The sequence below is a fragment of the Cygnus olor genome, chromosome 2 (genome assembly GCF_009769625.2).
Source record: "Cygnus olor isolate bCygOlo1 chromosome 2, bCygOlo1.pri.v2, whole genome shotgun sequence".
NCBI lineage: Eukaryota > Metazoa > Chordata > Aves > Anseriformes > Anatidae > Cygnus > Cygnus olor.
In genome coordinates this window covers 155,355,324-155,369,626 of record NC_049170.1, presented here as the reverse complement: position 1 = coordinate 155,369,626, position 14,303 = coordinate 155,355,324, and the positions used below count along the sequence as shown (strand labels likewise).

At 38.7% G+C, this 14,303-nt stretch overlaps 1 protein-coding gene across 2 annotated transcripts in view; it reads left to right on the top strand.

Annotated features, from left to right (window-relative positions):
• The window catches only part of FAM135B (family with sequence similarity 135 member B), a 206,780-nt gene that overhangs the window by 88,586 nt on the left and 103,891 nt on the right, over nucleotides 1-14,303 (top strand). For both annotated transcript variants that reach the window (XM_040547333.1, XM_040547332.1), the window contains exon 3: nucleotides 5,679-5,758. In XM_040547333.1, coding sequence (XP_040403267.1) covers nucleotides 5,679-5,758 — 80 coding nt within the window. The remainder of the gene's footprint in view (nucleotides 1-5,678; nucleotides 5,759-14,303) is intronic.

The window sequence follows — 14,303 nt, the reverse complement described above, 5'->3', positions numbered from 1 at the left end:
TGCCAGCTACAACTTCATATTTCTAAATTGCATTTATTCATGGGCAGTTATATGTGGTTGTTCTTATGCCAATGTTGTACTTTCTTGTACCTCACTCTCCTTCTTCCTTCCTGATGTTTTTCCTTTCAGTGTATTTATAGATAGAGAGGGGATCTGATTGCTCTGTGTTTTGCTGAGTTGTGTGCCAAGTTCCTTTAGTTCTTTTTTTTTTTGAAATCAGCTTGCTGTTTCCTCATCTTCCCTTCACAGGACCTGTTCCACATTATCTGACAATTTTCCATGGTCTCCCTACTTTACTGAAGTCTAAATAAGCTTTTCTGCACTGTTCTTGTTTAAAAACATAAAACAACGAAACAAACAAACAAACAAAAACACCCAACACAGTAACAACAACAAAAAGCGCACACACACAAAAAGCAATGGCAGCTGTTTACTCAAAGAGAGGTACCACCTCGCCTAACTCTAATGAGCCAGACACAGCCTGTGGATTGGATATTGGATTAGATTATTAGATTGGATGCTAGGGAAAGGTTCTTCACTGAGAGTGGTCGGGCACTGGAACAGGCTCCCCAGGGAAACGGTCATGGCACCGAGCCTGCTGGAGCCATGAGTTGGACTAGATAGTCCTTGTGGGTCCCTTCCAACTCAGGATATTCCATAATTTTATGATTGCATTTGTAGCAAAACAATAATTTTATTGCAATTTCTTATTTATTTCTTAATTATTCTTTCTTTCAAAATCTACAGTAAAGCCTTGTGCATTTGTAGGACGCCACTCAAAAACCCATAGTGGTGTCCATTTAAACACCTTAGAAAAATGACCTTCTTCTGCACATCACCAGTCCTACAGTACCTTTCTTGATTTCTTGGGTTTGTTGTAAATCTTTATGATCAATTTTCCAGATCATGTGACACTTCTGCCAGGGTTTTCATGCTTCCTCCTCACTATCCCTAGCATGCTGATCTCTTTGATTTTGGCATCTTGGTTGTGATTTTTTCCAAAGCTTTGTACTCTTCTTTAGCCTTCTTATCTGTGTTCTTCATGAAAAGTAAGCAGGAGAGCAAAATATTTTGTTATTTTGGTGGATAAAATCTTATTTATTGTTAGTGTCAGCGCTGTATCACTATTGGGCAACCCTTTCCTTTGCTTGCTCATACGTGGTGGAGAACACCCTGAAGCTATATTAGTGGCTTTTGCAATGCTTACCTCAGCCTGATTTTCCAGTGTTAGGCATAAATTTGACTTTAGATCTAGTTCCCATTCTTTGCATTTTTTTGTGTTCACTCCATTTTGGAGATGTTTACTCAGCTGGGCTGAGCTGAAGTACTTCTCTGTAGGAATTCTTCCCAAGCCTGCAATGTAGATAGCAGTTACTTTTACATAAAGAGTCTGTTCAATTGCCTCCATGCTCAGCTCAGACCACCCTCAAGGCTCTGCTGCTCCAGTGTCCAGATAGCAAATAGTCCGCTCAGATGAGAAGAGGTCATGAAGACTCCGAAGAGAGCTCACATCTCTAAATTGATCCCTCTCTTGCTTGGGTGGATTGGAAGAGACTGGTGAGGGTGACCAGTCTTTGAGGCCACTTCTTGATAAAGGTAGGTAGAGTCAGCTGTAGATGTTTAGGTTCATCCTGAGGAAAAACAGGAACACTTCATGCTCAGCTGTACCTGTTGCTTCAGCATGATTTATCTATCCCATTTGTAGTTCATGCAGTACCGCAGTGTAACAGAAGGATTGGTATTAGCTAGTGTCAAAGCTGTTTTCCATCTACCATCCTGTTAGCAAGGACTGAGGACAGTATTCACTCATGTAACAGTGTGGATGTTTGCAGAGGTACTGACAGAAAGAGTATTTTATTATTTGCTCTCATTAGTGGGGGTCTGTTTTATGTCTTGTTCCCACTAATACTTTTACAGCACAATCAAGAGAGGAGTAGGGCAGTGGCGTGGGGAAGTGGAGCTATTTATCTGTTTGCTGCTGAAAAAAATGTATGGGATGCCGTACTTACAATGGACTGTATTTTGATCAGGGAAACGCTCTTCAGTAATGAACAAGCTATTTTGAAGTAATCATACAACTTCACAGTATGGGAACAGGAACCTTAATTTTTATGTTTTTGCTTAGTTGTAAAGTCAGTATTTGATAATTTCTCCCTACCTGCAAATAGAGGAATATCTGGGAAAGAATGGGCAATATTTGCCTGTCTTATGATTTGAATACTGATTTGGGGATTAAAATTAGAAATGCAGATAATGGGTTTAATTTAATTTCCTGTAGGATGTTTACTTTAACCACACAACAAGAGGTCTGGTGAAACTCAAATGAGGATGTCTTTGCCCCTTACTGGTCACCTAAGCTACTCTTTGCTCTTATTATGTTTGTAGTATTTATAATCTCCTTCAGAGCTATTCTTAACATTTTGCCTGAAAACTTTCATTGAAAAATGACTTGTTCTCAAAAATTTTCAGGGAAACTATTCTATTTTAAAGCAATGAATTAATAAAATCTGAGCATTTCTATTTCATTTTAAATTTATTCTTTTGTTTTGAGCCCTTGATCCTTTCACTGCCCTATCTGTTGAATTCCATGAATATCAGTGGGATGTTGGGGACTTAATTCACCATCGTTCTCTGCATTAATCTACTGGATCAACAGTGACACTACCTTATGGTGCAAGACATTGCAACACAAACATAACGCAAAGAGCTTGGAACACGAGAGAGATTCACAAGTCTCTTCTGTATTCTGGGTATAGAACCATTCTCTAAAGCCTTTCTTTAGGATGAGTGTATCAAATTCCATGATGGAATTCCTTCTTTTCCAGTATGGAATTCGTACTGGAAAATGGCATTTATCTGACATGTGCCAGCTTCTGGACTCTTCTCACAGAGGCCACACCTGCAGTGCCCTGCTACCAAATCTTTGCCATATAAACCCAATACACACATGTAAAATCTAAGGGGAAATGATAGTCATATTCCTCAGTATTGCAGACCTCACCAGTCTCTCGATTCTCTTCACATCTGGACCTGTAAACTAATTTTAACCTTTATCATAGAGTGCCTTAGGTTTCTATCATTTTTCTGTGCAGTTTTGGTTTTGAACAGTTAAACACGTTGGGTACGGGGAAGTAGGTATATTTATGACTTCATTCAAATGATTTTGCCAGAATAAAGGGGATGAACAGGGAAAGGCTAAAATAAGATAAAGAGCTAGCTATTTTATGCCATTGCACCTAGCTCACTTTGAAAAAAAAAAAAACAACAGTAAATTTAATATTTAGGTATCTTCATGTATTTTTGATGTCCAAGGCTGTGTTACAGTTAGCAGTTCTAGTCTGGGCCAAGTGAAGCCATTTTCCTGATGAAAATGTTTAGGGCTGTTTGAGATGCTCACAAGGCATTGGGCAGTGTCTGAGGACAAAGGAGCAGCTTAGAGGGGCTGTGGTGGGCTGAGCACAACCCCCATCCCATCCCCTGAACTGCTCGAGGATATGGAGAGGAGTTAGGAGTGATGGAGTGATGTTGAACTTGGGAAAAGGGACACAGAGTGGGGGGGAGGTGTTTCTTACTACTTAAATTAGCAAGAAATTATACTCATTTTCCCCAAGGTGAGTCTGTTTTGCCAGTGATTGGAACTGGTAAATGACCTACCTGTCTTTATCTTGACCCACAAGATTTTTCATCATATTTTCTCCTGCTGTTCTGTTGAGGAGGGTGGGTGAAAGAGCAGCTAGGTGGAAATTTGGCTCTTAGCCAAAGCTAACCTATCACGATCTTAAGAGACAAATATCTAAGAGAGTTACCAGGCAGTTTTGGACGTGATTCTTAGGAATAAATCTAGTGGAAGGGACATGGAGCAAAACATCATTAATGTGTACATACTGAGTAGTGTCCTATTACCCTGCCTTGGCAATGCACTAATACCACATTGCTGTAATTTCAAAATGTTTAGACTGTGTGTATAGCCCAAGGAGGGTATTTTTGTCAGTTAAATATTTGTATTGCATATAATTGTAATGAAAATACAAAGGGTCTTAAGGCATAATTCTGGTACTTGCTCTTGAAGAAATCAGCACCAATAACATTAAGTCAAAACTCTTAATCATTGTACAAGAACAGTGTAAGGGAGAGAAGGATCAAGCAGTTAATGTTTGGTTGTATTTTAACTAGATATTGTGTGTTTAGAGTCAAAGCTTCTTTTGTTTTCTTTTCTGAAAACTAAAATATAAATGGAGAGGTTTTATTTCCAAGTTCTTGCCTGAAACAGATGCCAAAAAGGATACCAAAAAGTGCTAGGGGTTGTGCTGGGACTATATCCAGGTGGCAGGGATCTGCAAGTTGGAGCAGGTAGGGTAAGGTGAGCTTTCAGCAGTGAGGGACCGTAAGAGAATTGTCACCAAGACATTTTTTTTTCTCTCCCCATCAGACCCCTTCCATCAGCTTTTAATCTAGCAGAGACAGATCTAGATTATTCACTATTACATCCCTAGTAAAGATTACATTGCTAAGCGTGACCTGTATGAGCTGTTGTTTATTCAGCAGTTCTCAGAAGACTGGATTTTCTAACAGTTCATTTCCACGTAGTGTTATACTCTTCTGGAGAAACAATTCTGCCAACTGTCATAAAGTCTTCAGGTGCTGGGTAGACCTTTACATTTCTAATTTAGATTTTATTTTTGTATTTAGAAGATGAAAACAAATCAGGCCGAAAATGTCTCCACACACTTGTAAGACAACCCTGATGTGAGGCATTTATAAATGAATAAACCAAACATAGGGTAGGAGGGAAAATGCAAAGAAAGGGGAACTGACACCAGCATGGTTTTGCGGCAGCTCAGTGGGAGAGCTGTGAACTGTCAGAGGTGTCCTGTGCTACAGCGAAGTGTACTTAGGAGCTGTAATACCTACTGGTGTGCATCGCCTGTTATTCCTTGCTTATGAAAGTGCCAACAAGGGAAGACTAGGATAAGTTTATTTCTCCATTTGGACTGAGTTCATATTTGCAAACTTTGTAAAGTACCTTGCACTATGTGTAATAAACTGGTGAAACTACTGAAGTTTTCTTAAGTTTTCTTTTTTTTTTTTTTTGGTCATCCTTCACCTAATGTATGCATCACCTATAGGATAGCAAATAACTAGAAAACAACTGCTTGAGGTATGATTGAAGCTAATGACAACATTTTAAAGATATGATATGCTCAATATGGAACACAAGAATGATAATCCCTATGTATAAAATGAGTTTTCCTGGATATGCGATTGGCACATTTATTTTCTTTCCACAGAAGTTTCCAATTCCTTTATTTTGCATTAAATTTTTGTCACTGATTTCCCTGCATTTTTCCATACGTATTTTTTTCACTTTTTTTTTTTTTTTTTTTTTTTTTACCCTGTGAGAAGCCAAGCTCATTTCACAGCCTTTCCTTATCAGCTACACATTTGGTCTCTGTTCATTCAGACTGCTATAAAATAGGATGGGGATGATAACGTCAGTATAAATGATAACTTCAGTTAAGAACTACAAAGCAGAGAAAAGGGCTCAGTATTTCTGAGCTAGTCTGTTCTGGGCCTTTCTGTTTGTGTGTAGATGCCCATGATATGTTCTCAAAGATTTTTTAGACGGATGAAGCAGTCACCTGTGTAACAGCAAGACGTTTTTAATTCTGTCTCCCCAGGTATTACCAGATAAGAGCTGGGCTGAAAATCCCATCCAGGATTCCTCACAGGCTCTTTGCTACAATTGCGGGACAGACAGGTAAGGAGGTTCCTGAGGGGTGGGACATGGCTGGAGATGGGGCAGGGTGCGTGAGGAGAACAGGTGAAGTATGGCCATTAATTTCAAAGTCTGATCTTGGATTTGGATCCAATCCTGGATTTCCGTACTGATCTCTGACTGTTCAGGTTTCTGTTCTTGTGTGGGATGTTACTGAGTTGGGCTTGAGTTTTAGTGCATGTGTGTGTTTTCATGCTCAGCTCTGGGGGTGTGCAAGGGGGCTTATTTCAGACTGGGCCATGCTTAGGTGAGTGAGGAGGCAGCTGAAGAGCAGTCACAGAATGGTCTGTTTTGGAAGGGACCTTTAAAGGTCATCCAGTTTCACCCCCTCTGCCATGGGCAGGGACACCTCCCACCAGACCAGGTTGCCCAAAGCCCCATCCAGCCTGGCCTTGAACACCTCCAGGGATGGGGCATCCACAGCTTCTCTGGGCAGCCTGTGCCAGGGCCTCACAACCTTCTGAGTAAAGACTTCATTCTGAATATCTAATCTAAATCTACTATTTCTTAGTTTAAAGCCATTCCCCCTTGCCCTATCACTACACCCCCTGCCAAAGAGTCCCTCCCCAGCTTTCCTGTAGGCCCCATGTAGGTACTGGAAGGCCACAATGAGGTCTCCCCAGAGCCTTCTCTTCTCCAGGCTGAACAACCCCAACTCCCTCAGCCTGTCTTTGTAGGAGAGGTGCTCCAGCCCCTTTATCATCTTTGTGGCCCTTCTCTGGACTCACTCCAATACTTCGGTGTCCTTCTTGTGCTGCAGGTCCCAGAACTGAACACAGTTCTCCAGCTGGGGTCTCACAAGGGCAGTGCAGAGCAGTCCTTGCTGCTATGTGAAAAGAACAGAGAAGGAAAGTGATAGGGTGGACAAGATTGGTCCAGGAGACCTTGATTGCACAGATGCACTGTGCAGTCAAGGTGTTACTTAGACATATGACTTTTTTTTTCTGGACTTTCAAAGCTGGAGGAGCGTTATGAATTGGGGTTGGAACTAAAAGAAGGACAAAACAAAATTACATATTGAGGAAAAGCCATGCATATAAAGACAATTCTTCACTTCCTGCTGTAAAAGTGTACATACCACTGGGGTGCTGTCTTGGGGCCCTACGGAGGTAGGAGCTTCTGAGTTAGTGAACACTACTGAGTGTTGACAGAAACCATACCAAATCCACAGCCAGGTTCACGCTGGCGGAAACTGGTACAGACTTGTGTTCTGGTTTTGGCTAGGATAGAGTTAATTTTCCTCCTAGTAGCTGATATGATGCTGTGTTCTGGATGTAGGATGGGAATAATGCTGATAACACACCAATGTTTCAGTTGTTTCAGAGCAGTGCTCACCCAGAGCCAAGGACTTTCTAGCTCCTCATGCTGCCCTGCCAGCGAGGGGCTTGGGGGTGCAGCAGGAGCTGGGAGGGAACAGGACCAGGACAGCTGGCCCAGGTGGACCAAAGGGATGTCCCATACCATGTGGCATCATGCTGAAATATTACCATGAGGTGGCTGGCTGGGGTGGGGGTCTGCTGCTCAGGGATGGGATGGACATTGGTCAGCAGGTGACCAATTATCTCAACCCATGAGCTTTTACTTTCTTCTGTCCCAATTCTCTCCCCCTTCCCACTGGGAGATGGGGAAGTGAGTGAATGTCTGTGTGGTGCTGAGCTGCCTGCCGGGTTAAACCGGGATGCACTGTCCTTAGTATAAGGATACCCACTGGTAAAGCAATGTCATACCGTAGGATTATTGTAGCACTTTCTCAGTTAGATATTCTTCAGGTGTATCTTCATAATTTTGACATTTCTGGACATACATCACAGTTAGGCACACCAATTAATTCATTGCACCATTATTATTATCAGCATAGATCCTTTAAGTACTTGTAGAATTTAAACTGCCCTTTTCCTCTTGGGTTTTTATGTCAGAAAAGCAATAGAAATTCATGCCACCTTATCTGCAAGCACACTCTTACGTGTGGCTTTCCTTGCTGACAATGGAAGGAGTTGGTTTACTATTCTAAATGATTTCTGGATGAAAATTTGTTAATGTTAATGACAGCTTGTAGAGAATAAGCAATGGAGTCCTTTTCACTCAATACTGTGCAGAGAGGATGAAAAAATGTGAGTGCAAGATTAATGAGTTCTTGAACTTGAATATTACATTTTGATTTTTTCATTTTTACATTTGAGATGTTCAAATTTAACATTATTTCATAGATTAAATGTTTGCTTTTTTCAGTTTGAAAGTCTGGTTCAGTTAACCAAGATTAAATTATACATTAAAATACAAAATAATTCTACAAATTACACTTGCATAAAATACAAATAAGTATACAAAAACACACACACAAAAAAAAGTCTGAATAAAAATTTCCAAACTCGAAGTCTGAGTAAAAAAATTGATTCTACAGAAAGAAAAAAGTCCAGTTCTGGTTTGGCATACACTGTAGTGTGAAAAATGCCCAAGGAAGGAAGAAAAATATTTTTCATCCTGTTCCAATGTAAATCACCCTTGGCATATACAAAATCATATATAAAATAATTATTATTTTATTAACTTTTGTGGGATTTACAAGAAAAGTGTGGAAACTGACAGCATTAGCAATGTTTAGTTTGCTTTCTGCTAGTTTTTTTCATCTGCAGAAGCAGAAGAGGAATAGTTTCAAAGAATTCATTGGAGGGGAAGGCACTCAGGCTTGACTTGACTCAAGCTGTTTGAACTTAAATATGCCATGTAGCATGCATATGTATGTGTAAAAATATATAACCATAAAAATATATACAATTATTTAATACCCCTAACTATTATTAGTGTGGTGGGTTTCCTTAAAAACAGGAGGAGACTGGTGGCTGGTGACTTCCTCCGCTGTAAAAGGAGAGAAGGAACAAGGCTGTTTGTGTACAGTCTTTAGTTTCTCTCTGCAGTTTTTGAGACCCCATGAGATTTAGTTTTCTGTCTCTGAATAGACATCATGACTGATGCAGCCTCCTTTTGGCTTATGAAGAGCAAACTATGCTCACTGCTTTTTCTTGTGCAGCTCATAACGCCACATACTTGTCAGTCTCAGCATCAGTTCTGCAAGGCTGAGCTAATGCAGACATATCTTAAAGCCAAACTATAGAAGCGCTTTTCTGACTGGATTTATCTATCTATCTGTCTATCTATCTATCTATCTATTTATTGTGCCTCTTTTCAGCAGCATGGCTTATTAAAATATGTTATGGTGACGTCCACCGGCAGGATACATTAGGCTGAATATGCATGACTCAAGCACAGTCAAAGGAGCTGGGAAAGTGAATGTACCATCTCATACTAGCACATTGGTACAATTAGCTCCTTGGCTGAATTGTTTTATGATCCACTAAGTGTCTTCCATAAGTTTTTGGGCTATCATATAAATTTGGAGACAAGGATTCATAAAAGTTATGAATACACAGTCATTCAGTGGTTTCCAGGCTATAGATAAAAGACAAAAGGTTGCAGGAGCTTATCTTTAAATCATATCTTTAATGCATATTTATTTAAAAGTTTGCCGGTAAGCATACAAGGTGAAAATACTGGGAAAAATAACAATGGTCAGAAGCGGTTAGGATTAGCTGTTGTATCTTGATTTCCTGGACCACCTGAGTGGAGAAGAGTGGAGGCCAGACCTGTACAAGTGAAGATTACTTAAGGAAAGTGGTATATTTGGGGTAAATTTTAGGAGTATTATCACCTAGGAAGACATACAAGCTTGAATTACATTTTTGAAGGTGCCAGTGCAGCTAAATCTCAGTAAAAGTATAGTTTTGAATTTCCTCTGCAGTGTTTTGCAATAGAATACACACCACCTGGATGTATTATTTTTTGGACAGAGAATTATTCCTTATTAGTGAAAGCTTCAGTTAGGTTTTGCTATATGCTGTTTTTAGGCTCACTGTGCCTCATTCTCATGCACCACGACCATGGAGACCTGCTTGCCTGTTTACATTACAGACCAGGGAAAAAATTTGGTGAATATTGAGAAAAAAAAAAAAAATTGCATGACTTATAACTAAAGAAATTACTTAGGACTTTGATTTGTGCTCAGATTTCCTTTGTTTCTCACCTCCAGAAGTACCACATTACAAATTTTCAAAACTTTCCAAACAGACAAATATTTTTGACAACTTGTTCTGAAAATCTAATGACGAGTAATACAAAGTATTTAAGAAAAAATAGTACCTGCTAGTCTAATCTTTATTAGATCGTAGCAGTGTTGTACTTAATTTTACTGAGTTACATTGGGTTATTTGCTGATAGTGCAGAAAGCCAAAGAGAGTCAAGGAATATGTGTTTCTTTTTCAGCTATCTCATATAATGCAGGGGAGGCGAGATGCAGTATTTGCCATTACACATTAGCTCTTTTAATTGGTGTTGTAGAGATGTTTCATGTACGCATAGTTTGATGATTTCTCATAAAATGGAATACCTTACATTAGGTGTCAAGAAAAAAATTAGCCTGATTTAAATTGTGATGTGCAAAAAGGAGAGTATATCAGAAAATGAAGAAAATTGCTGCAACCCATGCTTTCATTTTGCTAGACTAGTTCCTGATCACCCACATTGAATGCCTACAAGACAATTTTGCCCTTTCCTATAAATTAAATGTTCATTCTGGGACTACCGCAGACCTAAAACCTAATCTGAAGGGTTAATTATAATTATAATATGCTCCTTGACTAACTGTTTGTGTCTGTTTTTAATAGACAATTAGTGATCCTAATCTTTTTAATACTATCTGCATATCTCAAAAAAAAGTTTCTACTGGAGGAATTCTACCTTGATTTTTAAAGAAAAAATCTTTTCTTGTAAACTGCTTCTTAATGCAGTCATAACAGGCATTTGCAGTTAGTTGCTCGTTAGAGCAAGAAGAAACAGCACCATGACTTGTGGAATAGTATGAAATTGCAGTCATTAGTTTCAATAACTTTTTGAAAGGTAATTTTTGCCTCCATTAGGTGAAGATAAGCTTACTGCTTTTGAAGCATGAGAAAAGGGGGGAAGACATTCATATTTTAGCCAATACATAGTTTTGTTTTCAAGGCTTGTTAAAGTAATCTGAAAATAAAAATGTATTTTATATGTAAAATAAAGCATATCTGACAGATACAAATTTTTACCTAGAGGAGACCTTGTTGTGAGAGGAATGACTTTGTGATGATTTATTTTAGAAACCCTTATTACCAGTGAGACCATAAAAGACAGTCAGAAATTTTATGAATTGGTATACCAATGATCGAACAGAATTCAGTGATACTCCACGAGATGGGAATAAAGTTAATCCGAACATGGAAAAAAGATGAAGAGGAATAAACCAAAGTGAAAAATCCAGAACTGGGAAGGGCTTGTAAGCACCAACGCATGCCATGGGGCTCTCTCCCTGGGCAGTGAGTCCGAGACAACAAAATTTCATCATCAGTGGCAACTTGAAGGTCTGGTAGGAACAGAAATCAGTTGTTCAGATGCAGAGAGAGCCCCCACACCATTTTTGCTGCTTAAGGCCAACAATGTCCTTCAGTTTTATTGTTGAATGATCCATAGGGGTTTTCAGACCTACTGCTCTGGAGGCAGGACCTTCAGAGGTCCTTACGTGTTTACTAACATGTCTCTGATTTCCCCACACAGTGATCCTTGCTGCTTTCAGTCTAATGTACAGTTCAACTGTGCAAGTCCTTCAACATCCACAAATGCCCTAAATGCTGAATAGTCATTTTCACTAATTCAGTAGATAGTTGCATCCAGACAGCTGTTTCCTCCTGCTGTGCACTGAAGAAAAAAATGTCCTTTTGATGTCTTATTGTGATGTCCGTTGCTTTATTTGGGGGATTTTCTCATCTGAATTAGTATTTCAAATAAATATGTGGAACGTCAGCTACACAGTTAGGTGACACAGCAAAGAAATATTTGTTCACCTAAGTTTCTGAAGCTCAGAGTCATTTTCAGAAGTCAATCCTGTAACTGAACAGGGCTCTTAGGGAACTGACAATGAGTTTGAAAACAACAATGAAACAATACAAAAACAACAGCAACAACAACAACAACAACAACAAAAGAACAACATAGATTTTGTTTGTGTATTTAAGAAAGCAACAACAAACTTTGCACTGATGCAAAGTGCTACCTATCTTCTCACATTTCAACGTCTGAGAAATGAACCTTGGTTTATAGAGCAATACAGTCATAAGAAACTGCATTTATATTAGGATCTTTCATAAAAGGAAATTAATAGGGTATCTTCTTTTTATCCTCACTGAATCTATGTATTGGCAGGGAGGCAGTTTTATGTAATTCTTTCCATGAGGCTAATTGGAAGTGTCAAAAGGTAAGGTTAAGATAAAAGATTCATCTTAGAAATATGCAGCTTTAATCAAAAGTCACATTGAGGGAGAAAACATTCTGAACTTTTTGATCAAGCAATTTAAAAATAATGGTGTCTCCTTTAGAAATGATTTAATCTAAATATAACATCTGCATTTATTCTAAATATAAATATGCTAAATATATTATTTTAAAACTATAAGAAGTCTCTTCAAACATTTAAATAGGAAAATGATGATACATTGGAAAGGTTTCTGCCTGAAAAATGTTGTCTCGGCACTTTCAAATCTAGCTTGTTTTAGCTTAATTATAAAAACTGAGGGTCTGCATGTATTCCTCTGCTTAAGAAGATTCATTTTCAAGCTTCAGCAGTAGAGTTCTCAAACCTAAAATGTAGATGTACTTAGTACATGCAGATGAAAGTGGCAGGTTTGGTGGCAGGTTCATTCCAGGGATATGTGGATTTTTGGCAGTTTTTAGGTATGGGCTTGTAAAATGATATAGAAGTTTGTCTTCAGAGCCTGAATTTTCAGAAATGGTGGTTATTTGGATTGATTACATCTTTTTATTTTATTTCATTTATTTTTTATTTTTTTCCCAACCTGAAACACTACAGTTTCTGTAGGAAAGTACTTTTGAAACTAGGATGTCAAAATGTGCTAACTAAATAGCCTCATCAAAGCTGAAAATCTGCAGTAAGATCCGATATTTCCTCTTCACCAATTGCCAAGAAGGAGAAGTAATATTAAAAAATGGATAACTTGTGACAAATCATGACAATCTTAACAACCCTCTTTTACAAACTATCACATAAAATTTTTATATAAATCATAGGAAAAAAATCATAAAATGTAGCTGGAATCCTATATGGGAAACAAACTTGTTTTACCAGCAAAACTCCTTCAAGTCTGTCATCAGAGCCAAAAACCGAATGGGTTTGGCTTCACAGTTCCTGGGAGCTATAAATTCCTGTAAGCTTCAAGTACCTGAAAGCAGAGTTATTGCTAGTATTAAGTAAAGGGTATATTGTCTTTCTGGAGAAATAATAGATAGAACAGAAAGTTCGTCCCTCATCTCCTGATTTCATTTTGAATGTGGGACACTATCGTGTTAAACTGACAGCTGTAATAACCTCATATTCCCTCTAGATAAGATGTATCCAAGGGAATACAATGTACTGAACAGAGGGCTACAAAAATACTAGAAACTTCTGTAGAAGATGCCACCGGGCTGGATTTATGTTAGTTAAGAAATGGGCAGGTGTCACGACTGAGTTGTTTTTCACTAGTTCAATTTACAGATAAAAGGGAGTAGACACCTTTGGTAAAGGCTATGAATCACCAGTTAAGGGAGGATCTTGCATATGTCCAAAGGGCTGAAGAGTGAGGGGTTACGTGAAGGAGCTGTGTCTGCAGCCATGTATGTGTTAGAGGGGCTATGTTACCCTAGTAATGAGCTGGGCAATCATGAGACTGTCACCTCAGTCTCTCATGTTTTAAATTCAGATTTAGCAGGTAATTCCAGATTGAAGGTTTTTCTACCCAATGAGCAATGAGTTACCCAATAAATCTCAGACTTCACCAGGCATCTGAGCCTCAAGATTTTAGGGTCTGAATTAGTAGGGATTAAATGGAACTAGTAGGAACACTTTCAGGAAGATGTGATTGTATTTTTGCATGGGGACCACAAGCACTTGTAAACCTTTCTTTAAAAACATTTTTGGATGGTGGAATATATCTTACTGTTCTGCTCAGCAAATCATTATAGATGTGCTGCAGGGAGCAATGGCTTATTGGGAGTATCAGGATGTCCCAGTGATTGTAGGACACAGTGGATCATCAGAGTTAGGATTTGAGGGATAAAGTATTAGACTTGTGTTCTGGAGCAACTGGATGGAGCCCATTTGTGGCACTACAGTTGGCAAGCCTCGTCTCACCTCTCTGCCTCATCTACTGAACAGAAGTGGTAGTGTTGACCTCTGTAAAATATCTTTAGATCTATAGATGATAGGTTTTATATATGAAGTAGATATTCATTAGTTGAAACATATGTATATACTCAGCATTTACAGATAATAGTGGTTGTTCCCGTGAGGCTGTCTTGCATGATTTATGAATAAGCCTCTGAAGAAACCTTACTTTACCAAGTTTTCTATATATTCACGAAATACTTATTTTATAATGATGTGCTAGGTTGT